Below are 16,981 nucleotides of genomic sequence, written 5' to 3'. Positions count from 1 at the left end.
GAAGTAGTCAACATTGGCAGCAGGACAGTGAAATGTCTCTATTGCATTAACTGGGATATGGATTTATTTGGTGATAGGTGCACTTACCGAACACTGGAATTGATGAGGAGTACCACTGTCAGTATATCTAGCTATGCATACATCTTTATACAGATCATAGAATCATAGAATTTATAGCACAGAGACAGGCCCTTTGGCACAAACTAGTTCATGCTGAACAAAATGCCCATCTAAGCCAACCCCATTTGGCCACATTAGGAATCCTTGACATTTTTGTGATATGTGTGTATCCGTTACAGAGAGTTCAGTTACAGTGTAAGCTGAAGCAGTGATTTACCTTCTGACCACCCGCTGCTTTTCCTGATGGTTAAGGAAGCCATGAGAAGGGCAAAGGAATTTTATGGTCCAAATCAGAACTGACTGAACAAAGTTAGGGAACAATTTGGAAAGGGAGATAGAACCATGGGATGAATTTCACAGGGCTTGCGTTGGTTGAAACCCACTCCTGGGCACCACTGCAAAATCAGGCGCCAGGCCACCAATTTTATAAAAACCTGCTCTGCAACAATAGCATTTCCAGCAGGTTAAACAAGCAGAGAGTGGGAATTCTGCCCGTCAATGGGAGGAACATCCTGCCCTCAAAAGCTTCTGGCTAACCTGATTGGCTGACGGCTCTAGCAGCCCCAGCAGTGCAAGATCTGATTGTGGGCACTACTGGGACTGCAAGTAGGTACATGTTGAAGACAGCCACGGTATCCAGATTCAGGTAAGTCTGGGATTTTAAACAGGGAGGCTTGGTCAGGAGAAACTGGTGAGTCTAAAACGGATGTGGAGAGATGGGTCTTTGAAGTCTTGCAGGGAGGAACAATGAGATGGTGACATCTTGGCAATAGAAACCATTGAAGTCTTACAGCGTAGAAGGAGATCATTTGGCCCATCAAGTCTGCACCAACAACAATCTGACCTCAGGCTGTATCCCCACAACCCCACTGCTCAAATCAGCCTCCCATCCGTTGACGCTGTCTACACTTCCCGCTGCCTCGGCAAAGCAGCCAGCATAATCCAGGACCCCATGCATGCCAGATATATTCTCTTCCACCGTTTGCATTGGAAAAAAGATACAAAAGTTTGAGACATGTACCATCTGATTCAAGCACAGCTTCTTCCCTGCTGCCATCAGACTTTTGAATGGACCTTCCTTGCATTAAGTTGATCTTTCTCTACACCCTAACTTGACTGTAATACATTCAGCACTCTCTCTTTTCCTTCTCTATGTACAGTATGCTTTGGCTGTACAGCACACAAGAAACAATACTTTTCACTGTATACCAATACATGTGACAATAATAAGAAAACAATTCAAATCAAATAATCCCACATAGGCCCTATCCCCCTTCCTACCCCTGTAATCCTGCACATTTACTATGGCTAACCCATCTAAACTATATACCTTGGGACACTAAGAGGCAATTTAGAATGGCCAATCCACTTAAACTGCACATTTTTGGTCTGTGGGAGGAAACCACAGCACCCGAAGGAAACCTGCACAGACATGGAGAGAATGTGCAAACTCCACACAGGCAGTGACCCAAGGCCGGAATTGAACTCGAATCACTGTGAGGCAGCAGTGCCAACCACTGTGCCACCGTGCCTCACTAATGAAATGTAATCATTTTAAGATTTTTCTATATTCTAAAAATCCTGATAGAAGTTCAAACATATTTGATGTTAAAACCAGTGAAAGGTAAAAATGTAACATCTGACCAGGAAAGAAAAGTGACCTACAGCAGACTGCTTCATCTTCATCTGCACCATCACAGCAATCAGCCTGGAAGTTGCAAATTGAATTCATTGGAATGCAATGACCTGTTCCACAAGTGAATGTTGAAGACGGGCAAGATTCTCGTGGGAACGTCACTTCGCAGTCATTGAATTGCAAACTGTCCAGGGCCAAGAATCCTGCTTTGCTTTGAACAGAACCAACGAATGTAACCTGCAGAAATATGGGGATAGCAATCAGAAACTGAGTAAAACATGCCAATGGTTTGCACTGAAATATAATCTTAGTCTTACTGTAAAAATTCTTCGAACAGTTGTATCTTGTTCAATGAAGTGCAGCTGCAATTTTACCCGCACACTAACTTCATAATTACTGCTTAAATATCCTCATTGGTTCTAAACGATTCATGTTATATTTACTGAATGTTAATAATAAATTCTCCATATTTTCAAATAACAAATCTTTTTAACGTTTATGATAATTTGTCTTCCTACTCAATCTAATGCATATGCCCCAAACATTTATTTTGCTATCATTAAAAATTGCAAATAAAAAATGAAGGGATTCAGTGGTTTTTATTTCTTGGTTATAATAGTTCAATGTAATAGGTTGTTTACTGTACTTGCTGACATCACTGCTACACACTTGAGTGATCCCCTTGACTTGGCACCAGAGACAGAAGGGGGAAGGTTCACATCACAGAGATCGTCAGGTCTTTATGGGTAGCTTTCTTTGAGGTCAGCAGTAAGCACTGTTGATTCAGTGTTGACTACAAATTCCCACCCAACTATAGTGCCTGAGGAGTTGAACCTTCCAGTGCACTCCCACTGTAACTGTAATAGATGTATGGCCGGATGCCTGAAAATTAGGCCATCACTCAAAACAGCCTCTCATCCATTGACTCTGTCTACACTTATCACTGCCTCGGAAAAGCAGCCAGCAAAATTCAGGACTCAACGCACCCTGGACATACTTTTTTCCACCTTCTTCCATCAGGAAAAAGATACAAAAGTCTGAGATCATGTACCAACTGACTCAAGAACAGCTTCTTCCCTGCTGCCATCAGACTTTTGAATGGACCTACCTCACATGAAATTGATCTTTCTCAACGCCCTAGCTGTGACTGCAACACTACATTCTGTACCCTTTCTTTTTCTTCTCTATTTATGGTATGCTGTGTCTGTCAACCATGCAATAAATAATACTTTTCTCTGTATACTAATACATGTGACAATAATAAATCAAACCAAATATCTGGATCCTAATATTCCTCACTAGAATCATAGAACCCCTACAATGCAGAAAAAGGTCATTTGGTTCCTTGAGTCTGCACCGATCACAATCCCACCCAGGCCCTATCTCCGTACCCCATGCATTTACCCTGCCTAGTCCCCCTGACAATAAGGGGCAATTTAGCATGGCCAATCAACCAACCTGCACATTTTTGGAGTGTGGGAGGAAACTGGAGCAACCAGAGGAAACCCACACAGACACAGGGAGAACGTGCAAAGTCCACATAGACAGTGACTCAAGCTGGGAATTGAACCTGGGTCCCTGGCACTGTGAGGCAGCACTGCAAACCACTGTGTCACCATGCCGCCCCTAAAGGCATTAGTTTTCACAAGGCCTTTTTCAGGTACATCTTCTAAATTTGTATTCTTCTGGTCTTATCTTCTGAAATGTATTATACATGCACCTCTCAGCCCTCAACCTCTACCTCAAATGACAAGGGTATCAGTATATTATCTTTAAGTGACGTATTGACCAGACCTTGATGTGGGCTTCTTCATTCTCGCTGGGTAGAAATCTTTAAATTTCCTAACTAACATGATGGTGGGATTGTCACCAGTACAAGGACTGCAATGGTCCACCAAGAAGACCCATTACAACTTTGTCCCATCAATTGCAAATGGACAATAAATATGGCTTGACCAGCATCGACCACGTCCCAAGAACAGATATTATAATATAAATATTATCCCGCTTTGTCTTCAATGAGATCAGAATGTGAATTTGGATTGGATAGAAATGGTGGCGATAGTGTGGAATGAAGAAGCAACCTAAGCTTGTTTCCTAGCTTTCTCTTCAAATAATTTTCTTTTTTATTTATTCATGGCATTTGAACAAATTGGCTAGGGGAGCATGCATTACCCATCCCTTTTGAGGGCATTTAAGAGTCAATCACATTGCTGTGGACTTGGAGTCACATGTAGGCCAGGCTAGGGAAGGGTGACAGATTTCCTTCCCTAAAGGGCATTGGTGAACAAAATGGGGTGTTACAACAATCACCAATGGCTTCATGGTCATCAGTACAATTTAAATTCCAGATTTTACTGGATTAAAATTCCATCATCTGCCATGGTAGAATTTGAACCGTATCCACAGAGCATTAGCCCTATTCTCTGGATGACTAGTCCAGTAGACAATACCACTATACCACCACCTCAATGCTAAATAATCCCTGATTCTTTTCACAGCATATTTCAATCCACACTCAAGAGTATATTAGCCCCTATAATGATATTGCAGAGGCTTTACCTCTTTTACAGATTTTAACCAGCTCCTCCAAGAGTTAATATCGCTGAATCACGTTGTAATCCTTTTGATTAATATTGCAGAAGCTGCTCCACATACATTTAACAAGTTGGATGAATGCCAGAATACACAGATGCTTGTGTATGCTTTCCAACAGCTCTGCTTTACACAACTTTTTCCAATGCTTCTCAAAAATAACAGACACATTCACCTCCATCTGCTTTCAAACCTAAAGATTTCCAGGAGACCATCATCCAGTTAGCTTCCTTCAGTCTATCCTCATGGATCTTATCCTTATTTCACAACAAATATTAACAACATCTGATGCGGAAAACATATTTTTATCCAACAGCTCTGTATTTTCTGCGATTCTAATTAAAATAAATAATTCTGAATCACCCTTGTGCACATTTTTGCTTGTCGCAGTGCTCCCACCAAGTGTTTTCCCAGTGGCTGTAATTTGGATAGTTGAAGGATGATGGACTTTAATTGAGTACACTTCAGATCGCCATGGTAGGCAGGCTCAAGCAGCTCTGGTCTTCAGAGCCTGGCTGCAAACTGCAACAGCTCAGCTTGGACCACAGTAGCCTGGTCATTTGGCTATGTCGCACCAACAAGGGCATTTGCCAAATGGGAACAGTGAACAAATTTCATCCTTAGAGAGAATACGGGTTGCCTCTCCCATGGAATCACAATAACGCACCTCAGCATTGCAGGAAGTCTGTGGGAGCACAGAGTACATGAGTGACGTGACACTCTATGTCCCTGTCAACTCCAACCCTCAGAGCTAAGTGGCAGCGAATTGAGTTTCCGTGACTGCACTGTGAGCTGTTATGAAAGCTGTCAGAGCTGTCAGCAGAGATGTCATCATGCTGGAAATCAATGGAAAGTAAAACTAAACGGATGTTGCGGACATCTAGTTCATGGTTCACCTTAATATTTTAGAGGTAATTGTTAGTTCTAGGAAGATCATACTTGTAAAGATAAAGGTGGAACCTTGAGCCCAGACTCTCTGTGTATGAGATCAGCGGAGGGTCTCAAAATCCGGCGAAAACCAGAAATTACAGATTTCGCCGAAGTGGTCACGATCTCCGGTTTCTCCCGCTTCTTGCCTGCGGCATCACCAAGATCACATCCTGATTTTAACGCATTTCCATAAATTTAAATGTAACTATCCACCTGTCCTTGCCAAATCATCTCCCCCTTATTAAATTTTCATACCTCACCAACCTGATGTCACGTCAGCCAGCTTACTGACAGCTTTACCCAAATGTAAACCTGTTTGAGGGGCGCAAAGGTAAGTACATTCTCTGGGGGGAGAGGGATGAGGCAAGGCAGTGCCAAGTTGGCACTGCCTGGCTGTGCGGGATGTAAGCTGCTGGGAGTGATTATAGCGAGGGAGGGGGGAATGGAGGGGGATGGGGATACTGGTGATGACTAGGGGGTAATGTAGACGATGGCCCCAGATAAATCTGTGGTGGGGAGATGGTTAATTATTATTTGTGATCATGTTGGGGACGGGTGGGGAGGGAAGAGTTTATTTTTATTTGTGATCAGGGTGCCCTTTAAAAATGGCACCCCAATCTCCGTGGAGCCGGTTCCTGGCTCTACGTGACCCTGCCTCGCCAGAGTGACAGCTCAAGCCCCACCCGCTCTTTTTACTTGCTTTCAAGGTTTCAAGATCTGGAGAGAAAACAGACCAATGCAGGTGGAGACTTTTACTTCAGTCTTCTCGTCAAAACTTACATCTTGACAAATTCTCGCAAGTTTCCCCTAAAGTGTTCTAATTTCTCTTTAGACGTCAATAGCCCCTAACTTTTTTCTTATTCATTCATGGACATGGGTGTCGCTGCTGGGCCAGCATTTATTGCCCATCCTTAATTGCTCGAGGGCAATTGAGAGTCAATCTCATTGCTATGGCTCTGGAGTCTCATATAGACCAGACCAGGGAGGCAGATTTCCTTCCCTAAAGGACATTAGTGAACCAGATGGGTTTTACAACAATCGACAATGGTTTCATGGTCATCAGTAGATTCTTAGTTCCAGATATTTTTCATTGAATTCAAATTCCACTATCTGCTGTGGTGGGATTTGAACCCGGATCCCCAGAACATTAGCTGAGTTTCTGGATGATACCAAAAGACCATCTCCTCCCCTTTAATTGTAATAGTATAAAATGGGTAGCTGAGCTGATCCCATCCGTTTCCTGTGGGTCAGTTGGGTCAAAATTATTGCATAAAAGCAAATTACCGCGAATGCTAGAATCTAAAACCAAAAGAGAAAATGCTGGAAAATCTCCACGGATCTGACAGCATCTGTAAGGAGAGAAAAGAGCTGACGTTTCAAAAAGCTTTGACAAAGGATCATCTGAACTCGAAATGTCAGCTCTTTTCTCTCCTAACAAAATTATTGCATGGTTTTCAAGCTGTTCCAAGCTGCTTATGGAGTAGTAATGTTTCCTTTAACAAGTAAATGAAGCCTGAAATCCCAGGTTCGTACTAAGAAAATAAAGCTACAAGACTCCATGGTTTTGAAACAAACAAATATACAAATTTGGGCAAAATAAAACAATCTACAATATCAATTTTACACCTTAACATGAGGGAAATATGAATTAAGAAATAAACTGGCTGGCCATCCCACCTTATTCTGTATATGGTAGGTATGCCCAAGACAGACCCTCTGGAAGACTCAACAAACCATCCAGGCATCAGTGATCACTGAGTCACAATGTATCATTAAAACTTCTGTCTTTCTCACAAGGGATTTCAACTCCTTACTTTCAAGGCTCTTGGGCAGGATTTCCTGCATGCCTTCGCCTTGGGAGTGATTCTCCCAAAAATATTCCGTGTGTTGAATTTGTGTGAAAACTGGAATAAATCATACTGGTCTTTTCAGCGGAAAAGTTCAGGAAAGAATCTCCCACATTTTGTGCACTGTTGCCTACAGTAGCATGAATCCTGTTAGAAATCAATGGACAGGTCCTATTCCTGTTGGAGAGGCTGGCAGCATAGCACTGAGAAGGCCACTGTGCATGCGCTGATCTGTCAGTGCGGAGATCAGCGCATGCGCAGTGGCCCCGTACTGCTGGCCAGCTCAGTCGTTGGTTAGGCCTGTGGCTCCCGCATCGCTGCTCCTCCACTCCCCCCCACCGGCCCAATCGCTGGCCCCCCAAAAATGCCCAGGCCAACCTTGACACCCCAATCCCCCCAGCAACTCTGATCTCCCATACCCTCACCACCATCAGTCCTGGCCCCACCCAACCCCAATGGCCAGCCCCTACCACTGGCCTCCCTCCCTCTCCCACTAATCCTGACCACAGACTGGCAGCAGGACCACTCATGCCCATCGATCGCTCCCCAGAGGCCCTGTCCACATTGGGCCCCACTCCCTTGGCACTTCTCCACACCCAATGGGCAGTGTCAAGGTCCTGTGGGCACTGGCACTTTGCTCCTTGGGCAGTGCCAGGAGCCCAGGCTGGCACTACAAAGGTGCCAATGCCCAGGGGGCACTCACCCCCATCGCCTGACCCTCTGTGGGTCCCCAATTGCCCCCCCTTCACTCCAGCGGAGTTGGGCCACTAGTCTACCACAAGTGGAGAGCTATAGTAATCCCTGCTGGTGTGAATTACTCTAGATGGAGGGGCAGAGGTAGCGGGTCTGGAGACTTCAGTCCCAGGCTTGCTAATGCCATTTAAATTATATTTAAATGAAGGGATGCATATATTACACTAGAAATCAGCGTGGAACTGACAACACCAGAAATATGTTGCTGGGAGATGTACTTGGGCCCAGGCACTTAGTGCAGATCATGCTTAAATCTCATAGCCCACTGGACTAAAAAAGTCAGCAGAGTGGGATGTGAGAATTGCCCCTCTGTGTTTCCAGGCAGAGGAAGTGGCTGCCACTGGCTGGTGGCAGGATCTTCTGTTTTTTTTATGTTAGCTGCCAGCCTTTTCTCATATTCTGTCTTTGCTTCTCTTATTTGCTCTTTCACTTCTCCTGCGAACTTCCTATCATCAGTCTAATTATCAGTGTATTATCTACCTGACATCAGTATTATGCAGACGTTGTCTTCTTCACTTAATCTATGCCTAGTTCCCCATTCGGTGAGCTCTAGATTTCTTTCCCTTTCCTGGTAATATAATTTAACTGTGTGAACCAGTTCTTCATTGAAGGTAGCCCATTGATTGTCTATTGGTTCTTCTGGCAACATTTAACTGGCCCAGATCCAGTCTTACTCCATTGAAATTGGCTTCAACAGATTCCTTCTACACAAAGCAAGTGATATTGTTGAATTAGATTGGTTGGCTTCACTTGAGGATGGGGCATCCTGTCTTAGCGGTGCAGATGTCCCACTCTTAGCTAGTCGGGTCTTAACCCTACTTTTTATTGTCTCTCCTCTTCTTCCTGCAAAAATGAAACTCCTTACACCTCATCTGCCAGCTATCTGCCCACTTCACCAACCTATGTCCTTTTCAGGTTCTACACTGTCCTCTTCACAGTTTATAATGTTTGCCAGTTTTGTGTCATCCACAAGTTTTTAAACTGTTTCCTGTACATAAAGATCTAGATCATTAAAACAAGGACCCCAATACCAACCTCTGGGGAACATGACCATAAACCTTCTTCCAGCATGAAACATATCCATTGACTTTTACTCTCTGCTTCCTATTATTCGGCCAACTTTGCATCAATGTTGCTGTTGCCCCTTTTATTCCAAAGTCACGACTGGCTTTTCTTCTGGGGTGAGTTGAGCTATACATCTCAAGTCAAATTCAGCCCATTGGGCTTTTACTTGGTTTAAGTTTCATGTCAATGCAACAGATATGAGTTAGAGTGGAGAATGGATGAGCATCTGTTAGCGCATAGCAGAACGCACTAAATGCACGTTACTAAAAAGCAACATCAAACTCTTAATGCTATGAAAACGTTCCTGTGAACAAATTAGATCAATTTTACCTGAAATTGACTCAAGCAAGTTGGCAGTCGCACTTCTCCTCTGATCCATTGGTTTTCAGTTGGTGTCTGTTCTTTCCACAGAACTGTTTCTCCCTGGAGGTTACAGCGTGATAATATTTGATAATAGCATTGAGGTAATGGCATATTATTAAACATACTGTTAATCCTTGTTTTCTTTCCTCTGGTTGCTTGCTAATCAGTTTTAAGATTAACCAAAAACAGAAATTAACACTAGAGTTAGCAGTAATTCAGCAGTGATGTGGAAAAGGACAATTACATTTGACCCAGCTGGTGTGTGGATATGTTACAGGAATTATTCAATGCACTGGTTAATGCCTTTGTATAAATTTCTATTTGTGCCATTGTACCATAATTATGTACCTGTTTTTTTTACTGATAACTGGCTCACCCCTTTCTTCAGAGATGTTAAAGAATCATTATGACACGCATAAAATCGGTCAGGACTGCTTATCTATCGATATAGAGTTGTGTGAAATTTCCAGGTGAAATCATACCCATTAAATAGTGGGTCTTTCAAACTGAAGAAAGAAAGTGAGTTTAATCTCCAATTTAAAAAAAAAGTGCATATAGCCCAATATGCATCCAGAAATCAATGCAACAAAGGAAGACTGCAGGAAGGTGAAAAGGAAGTGAATTAATAATAATCAGAAAGATTTGTAATTGAGCCTCCTATTCCTCAAGTTTCCTCAATATTCATTTCTACTGACTAGCTAAAACAAGCATTGTTTTGACTCACCTCCTGGGTTTGTAATAATACTGAGAGTCCATTCCTGCCACTGATTTGGTAGAAGAATTCAAAGTGGCAGGTTTGCCCCGAGTTGTGCTGCACAGAGCTATTGAAGAGTGCAATCTGGGAGAAGGTGATATTATTGGCTTCCACCCAAACATAATGGCCTGTCAATGAAAATGAAGCAGATTTTTGTAAAAGAATATAACATCTAGGAACAAGGATCCTCAACCTTTCCCTTCCATTCAATAAGGCAATTGATAAACTCTCATAACAATTCCAGTCTCCTATCCTACCCTCATGTCCCTCAACTCCCGTCCTGTCCAATAATCTGCTGATTAATTGAATACACACAATGATTGAGCACCCATAGTCCTCTGGATAGATAATTCCAAACCTTCTGAATGAGGACATTTATCTTCATTTCAGTCCTAAATGGCTAACCTCATATACTGGAATTATGGCCTGATCATCCTGGATCTCCAGCCAGGGGAAAAAGACTCTCAGCATCTGTACTTCTGTGTCAGCAACACATATTGTCAGTAGAAGGCCTGCAAATGAATAATTAATGATTTTCACAAGTCAGAAAAATCAGGATTCAAGCTAACGCATCATTCCCAGCGGCTGACTGCTCTGATTCATTTTGCTGGAAATGGTGGAACGCTTCTTCGAAAAAGCTATCAAGAATATTGATACCATTTTTGTCTGAAATGGTTTATTTGTTGGATTCTGCTCTCTCGGTTGTAGATATGAAGGGTTAAGGGCATGCCTTCATGAAACATCCATCAAATGTCTTCAGAAAATCAATAAATATCTATTTCATTCCTTTATCTGTCCAGATTGTCACTTCTTAAAAGTATTTATGATATACATTACACTTTTCAAACACAATTTACCTTAAACAACTACCCGTTGCCCTGGGTAAATCCATACATTTGTAAATAGTCTTAACTGAAATCGCCGATTCTTAGGCTGGGATTTCCCAGACCCGTGCTGGTGGCATTCATTTCCATGGATACAGTGGCGCAGCCAAAGTCTATTGACTTTCATAGAAATATAGAAACTTGAAGCAAGGTTAGGCCACTCAGCCCTTCGAGTCTGCTCTGCCATTCATTTTGATCATGGCTGATCATGAGTTCAATATCCTGATTCCCCCTACATCCCCATATCCATTGATCCCTTTAACCCCTATATCTAATTTCTTCTTGAAATCAGACAATGTTTTGGCCTCAACTACGTTTGACAGTATTGGATGGTTGCAGTGGTGGGCGGGGCCAGAAAATCCCACCCTTAGAATTTCCTTTTAATTGACTTTAGACTAATTGGTCTTTAATTAATTGATCTTTCTATTTCTTTTCTTGTCAGCTCAAGGAGATTACTAAAAGTCTATAATTACTGTAAACATATGCAGAGGTTTAATAGGTGGTTTATTCCAGTTCACAATGGACTTGTTACTGTTTTGCATTTATTTCCCAGCCACAGATGAGGAAGAGATTTACCAGTATTTTTTTGTTCACACACTGAAAGCACAAGATCTTGTGTAAATTAGCAGGATTAAATTCTCCCAGAAGCTTTTACTGGCCCAGAGTAACACATATTTATCATATCTTGTTGAATGTGTGTAATCAAATAATAAAACTTTCATGCAAAATTTGATGATAAATTAGAGTTGCTCATTTTTGTTAGAAATCTAGGGCTAGATTTTGTGGTGATTGTCCCAGTGAGGATAACACAGCAGCAGAGGGTCACCTAGCTTGATAATCACCCTGGGGATGGAGCAACTCACTCGGGCAGAAGACAGGCTGAAGGCATATTGTGGACATGTAGAGATTGGGGCAGGTGGGGGGGAGAAATGCCAGTTCCAATCGGAGGGAGCTGGCGGGGGTGAATGTCGACTTTGACTATGGGACGGGGATGTGGGGCCTGCAACTTCCGAGATGGTGTGAGCAGACGGAGGTCATATTTTGCCGGTGTGTTGAAGCCCCATCCCTCTACATGATGGCGTGAAAGATACCCAGCTACTTTCTGGGACAGATTGTAGATTCTCCTGTCCCACTTGCAGCGCATCCCCGCCCATGGGTTTCCTGCTGGCATGGGGTGACATCAATAGAAAATCCCATTGATAGTAGCAGGATGAGATTTCCACTCGCAAACAACGCACACCTCCCGCTGTGGCAAATACGCAGCCGGGAGGCTGGAGATTTTTGCACAACATTTTTCATGCTGGAACACTCTGACATTTTTTTGCTAAGATACCCTACCCCCCAACAAGATGAAATGACTGAGAGCAAACTTGAAAAAAAGTTCCAAAGAATTTTCAAGATGAACTTATGATGAAGGAGAATTTAATGAGACAATGGAGCATGAGCTCCATGAAAAATCAACAAGGAAATAAGAGCAGGTATAGTGAAGATTTGAAACAGGAGAATAAGAACTTGAAGAAGGAAGCTTGACAATGAGAATTAACCAAAAAGGTAAAAACAGTGGCATTGACCACAGAAGCAGCAATTCAGACAGAAAAAAAAACAAAGATTACAAGTGGAATTCTCTGACCTCACCCATGGCTGGGATTCTCCAGTCCTGCTATAGCGGCTGGGATTCTCCAGTCCTGCTCTAATGGCTGGGATTCTCCGGTCCCAATATAGTGAATGGCATTCTCCAGTCCTACCATAGTGAATGGCATTCTCCAGTCCTACCATAGTAAATGGGATTCTCCAGTCCCACGACAGTGAATGGGATTCTCTGGTCCCGCTATAGTGAATGGGATTCTTCGATCCCATAACAGTGAATGGGATTCTCCAGTCCTCTTATAGTGAATGGCATTCTCCGGTCCCACTATAGTGGTGATAGCTTATCAATGAGCCATCACCACTGCAACAATAAAAAACTCATATTGAGTGTGTAATATGAAACTTCATTTGTGGATCAAGTTTAATCCTCGGACTTATTGTCTTTGAGACTGGACTCCTGTCGTTCCAAGTGGGATGGATCATTCATAAACATATGGATCACTTGAAGATTAGACAGATGCTCCAGCAGTTTGTGTTGCTATCAGGCAATGTTTTCAAACCCATAAGTACCAAAGTACCTGATCAACCTGTTATCAACAGAATTGATGTCTCAGTGGAAGCAATTAGTGATGAACTGCCTGTGCCAGGAGAGGTGCCTGTTATTGCAGTTCCTCTTAATGTTGATCCTCTCAGACTACAGAATTACACCTTTCTATCGGAAACAGAAAAGCCCACAAAGACTCGATTTATAATTGTCCAACTACATACTGTTTATTTAAAAATTTAGGACTAAGTAAGATAGCTACTGAAGATTGTAAAGAAGAGTTTCGGGGTGGGAGAAGTGGTGGTGGTGGCAGCGGTGGGTGGAGGGGGGCAGTATGGTGATTGTACCTTTAAGGACAACACAGAAAAATGGGTTACCTAGCTTGAGGGAGCAATTAGGACTCAGAGTGGGTAATCATCCCAGGGGAGAAGGCAGCTTGAATGCATGTAGGAGACATGCAGGAATGAGGGTAGATGGTATGCTGCCTCCCGGGCAGTTGGTGGAGGGGGTGGGGGATGGGGGTGCTGGTTGCTGTTGGCCTCTGTACAGTTTTTCTATGTTAATAAATACCCTTTGTGTTTCTGATTAAATCTGTAGCGTGCATCATCAATCCAGACTTGGAAATGTCAATCCAAACTTAGTACTATAACTCCTCGTTGGGCCAAAGGCAAACATGATGCTTGGAAACATCGACTAGAAGCAAACTTCAAAGGCAGATGGAAGACAGAGTTGGACTTGTCTTCAGCTTGCAGGATGCTGGAGCAGGCAGGAGAGTAGAGAGCCTAAAGAAATTCCCCTTATTTTCCCCCAAAGATTTAAACTCACAACAATACACACTCCAGCCAGCTGAGTAGGAATGTATCCCAGACCATTCGCTCTTTCTGTTCTCAGATTTGAGTATTTTCTCCTATTCTTCTCCAATAGGCTCTTCAAAGAGATGAACAGGCCGTTAATTGGAGCTTGTCGGCTTCCCCCACCCCACCCTCACTTTGAAAATTTCTGCATGCTCTGGAGGCATCAGAAGCTTGATACAGCATCCAGGAACACAATTTTCAAAGCATGCCTGACCTCATCCCCGCGTGGAATTGAAAATGCCACTCTTCATCTTTTCCTGACATACTGCAGGCTGATTCTTCTTGGAGTGTTTTACTGAAGCGTTGGAACAAAGGAACAGCAGTCGACCATTTAGTACCTCGACACTGATCCACCATTCCATAAGGTCATGTCTCATCTGTGCTTAATTCCATATGCCTCCCTTTGTTTAACAAAACGCCATCATTCGGAGGTTTAAAGTTAACAATCGACATAACGTCAATCATTACGGGAAGGTCTGACTGTCATCCTTAGTTTTTATTCCCCTCGTCCTCTCACTGCCACTTTGCATCAAGAATGTACTGACCAATATGTCAGAGGATCTCAATATCTAAGTTTGTAATAGTTATATATTTGCAGTCCTATTTAAGATGCTAAGTACCTTGCAATTTTACAGGGCCTTGGTGAGGCCATGTCTAGAGTATTGTGTGCAGTTTTGGTCTTCTTTTCTGAGGAAGGATATTCTTGCTCTCGAGGGAGTGCAGTGAAGGTTTACCATACTGGAGAATCCCATTCACTATAGCAACCAGAGTTGGCAGGACAGATAAGTGAGGTGAGATTGACTAGGTTAGGATTGTTTTGCTGGAGTTCAAACGAATGAGAGGATCTCAGAGACTTATAAAATTCTAATGGAACTAGACAGGATAGATGCAGGGAGGATACTCCAGGGTGAGTCCAGAACCAGGGGTCACAGTCTGAGGATTCAGGGTAGACCATTTAGGACGGAGGTGAGGAGACATTTCTTCACCCAAAGAGCAGTGAGCCTATGGAATTCATTACCACAGGGATTAGTTGATGACAAACATTGAATGTATTCAAGAGGCGACTAGATATAGCACTTGAGGCGAACGTTATGGGGAAAAAGCAGGATTAGGCTATTGAGTCGGATGATCAGCCATGATCTTTGGTGGAGCAGGCTCGAAGGCCAAATGGCCTCCTCCTGCTCCTATCTTCTATTTTTCTACGTATAAATTGCAGCTTATTAAAAATTCTGGAGTTACCTAATGAAGAATCTGTGCTGTGATCTTTCAGCGGAGCTGTGCCACTCGCAGAAATACGATTAGCTTGAACATGCAGCCACGAAACAGCATTTTGACGTTCTTCAGAGTGCCATCCACATAGATCAGATTCAAAATCACAAGTTGAAACTAAATTAGGAACAAAAATAGAAGAGTCAATTAAAATTCAACAAGTCATTATGAGAAACTCCAGTCAAGAGCTTAGCCATTTCACTAACTGGCAAAGCCTTGATCTTTGGTTAACTCGTTAGCTAGCTTTCAATTTTTTTTGTTTGATTTTTATCTTTGCCTGACACAAAATCATAGGTCTGGTTTTGCACCTTCAATTTCTGTAACTTCAATTTAATTGAATCATAGAGTAACACAGCACAGAAGGAGGCCATTGACTCCACTGGCCAGGATTTTCCGGCCATTCACACCAGGGGGAATCCTCTGATCCCACCTATGGTGCACCTTTGCCATGGGTTTCCTGGCAGCAAGGGCTGCATTAATGGCAACCCTGATGCCAATGGTGGGACTAGAAGATCCCGCTGCCAGCCAGTGGCGGGCCTGGGTTCAAATCCCAGCTCGGCTCACTGTTTGTGTGGAGCTTGCATGTTCTCCCTGTGTCTGCGTGGGTTTCCTCCCAATGCTCTGGTTTCCTCCCACTGTCCAAAGATGTGCGGGCTAGGTTGATTGGCCATGCTAAATTACCCCTTAGTGCCCTAGGATGCATAGGTTAGAGGGATTAGTGGGTAAATATGTAAGGATATGGGGATAGGGCCTGGGTGGGATTGTGGTTGGTGCAGACTCGATGAGCTGAATGGCTTCTTTCTGCACTGTAGGATTCTATAATTTCCATTGCTCTCTCCCTTTCACATGGTTCATCTCCAACACTCCCCTTGACTTCTCTCTCTCCATTTCTGGTCATAGCTTGTCGATCAATCTTGAAAGCTCAATGACTCCCGCAGTTACCTCGATTACTCAGTCCTCCATTTTGAATTATTTTTGTCCCTTCCACCTCCCCCTACCCCTGCTTCCCTTTTCTGGCAGGGCTGAGCAGTTGTCAGCCAATCTGATTGACCTCACTGGCCAGACTTCCTTCCAAGGGTGGATGGAAATTCCCCTGCCCACTGTCAGCCTGTGCTCAAGTCACTGTTAACTGGCTGTGGGAGTTCGAGAGTCACTGGCATTTTAGGCACCCACTCTCGGGGTAGTGTGCTCCAATCACTTGTCCTCCTTAGAGTTCTGCACCGAGCCTAGTGCAGTCACATGGAGAACAAAAAAAAAAGCAGTACTGAATGAAATCTTAGAGGGACAATGAGTAGAATTTTGCACCGGCTGGATTTTACTTCCTGCCAAAGTCAGAGAACTTTTGGCACGTATAACTGTTCGCACATATAACTGGGGCTGTAACATTACACCCATAGTGTGGAGTGTGATAGGTACGGATCTGCAGAAAAACACAAGAAGGCACCACAGTCGAGTTTATAGTAATTGAATGTTTAATTGTATTCAAATGGTGGGCATTAACTGTGATGCACCATCATTGGATCTGGAGGTGCAGGTACTGCCTGTGAAAACTTAGGAAGTGTAGAGTTCAGGAACAATTTCTACCCTTGGCTGCCAGACTTTTCAAAGGAGAATAATTATCATTTGATGTGAGCGAGATCACTAGTTCTTTCTTATAGTTCCAAAGTGATAGTTTCAACTGTCGGAAGTTTTCTTCACTACATAGCCTTTGATACAATTTAGTTCCCTCATCTCTCAGCCTGGGTTACTGATTGGAATTTTACCCTCCAACAGCTTAAAA

The 16,981-nt window shown here is 43.1% G+C and overlaps 1 protein-coding gene across 1 annotated transcript in view; it reads right to left on the bottom strand.

The window, feature by feature from the left end:
• malrd1 (MAM and LDL receptor class A domain containing 1) overlaps nt 1-16,981 on the bottom strand; it is a 322,326-nt gene that overhangs the window by 246,899 nt on the left and 58,446 nt on the right. Inside the window, exons 6-9 of the mRNA XM_080211010.1 lie at nt 15,172-15,318; nt 10,034-10,191; nt 9,277-9,369; nt 1,786-1,993 (exon numbers count right to left, since the gene is read on the bottom strand). Of these exons, the coding sequence (XP_080067136.1) occupies nt 1,786-1,993; nt 9,277-9,369; nt 10,034-10,191; nt 15,172-15,318 (606 nt within the window). The remainder of the gene's footprint in view (nt 1-1,785; nt 1,994-9,276; nt 9,370-10,033; nt 10,192-15,171; nt 15,319-16,981) is intronic.

The sequence above is a fragment of the Carcharhinus amblyrhynchos genome, chromosome 2 (assembly GCF_965287045.1).
Source record: "Carcharhinus amblyrhynchos chromosome 2, sCarAmb.v2.hapA, whole genome shotgun sequence".
Lineage (NCBI taxonomy): Eukaryota > Metazoa > Chordata > Chondrichthyes > Carcharhiniformes > Carcharhinidae > Carcharhinus > Carcharhinus amblyrhynchos.
This window is presented reverse-complemented; position numbering and strand designations above follow the sequence as displayed.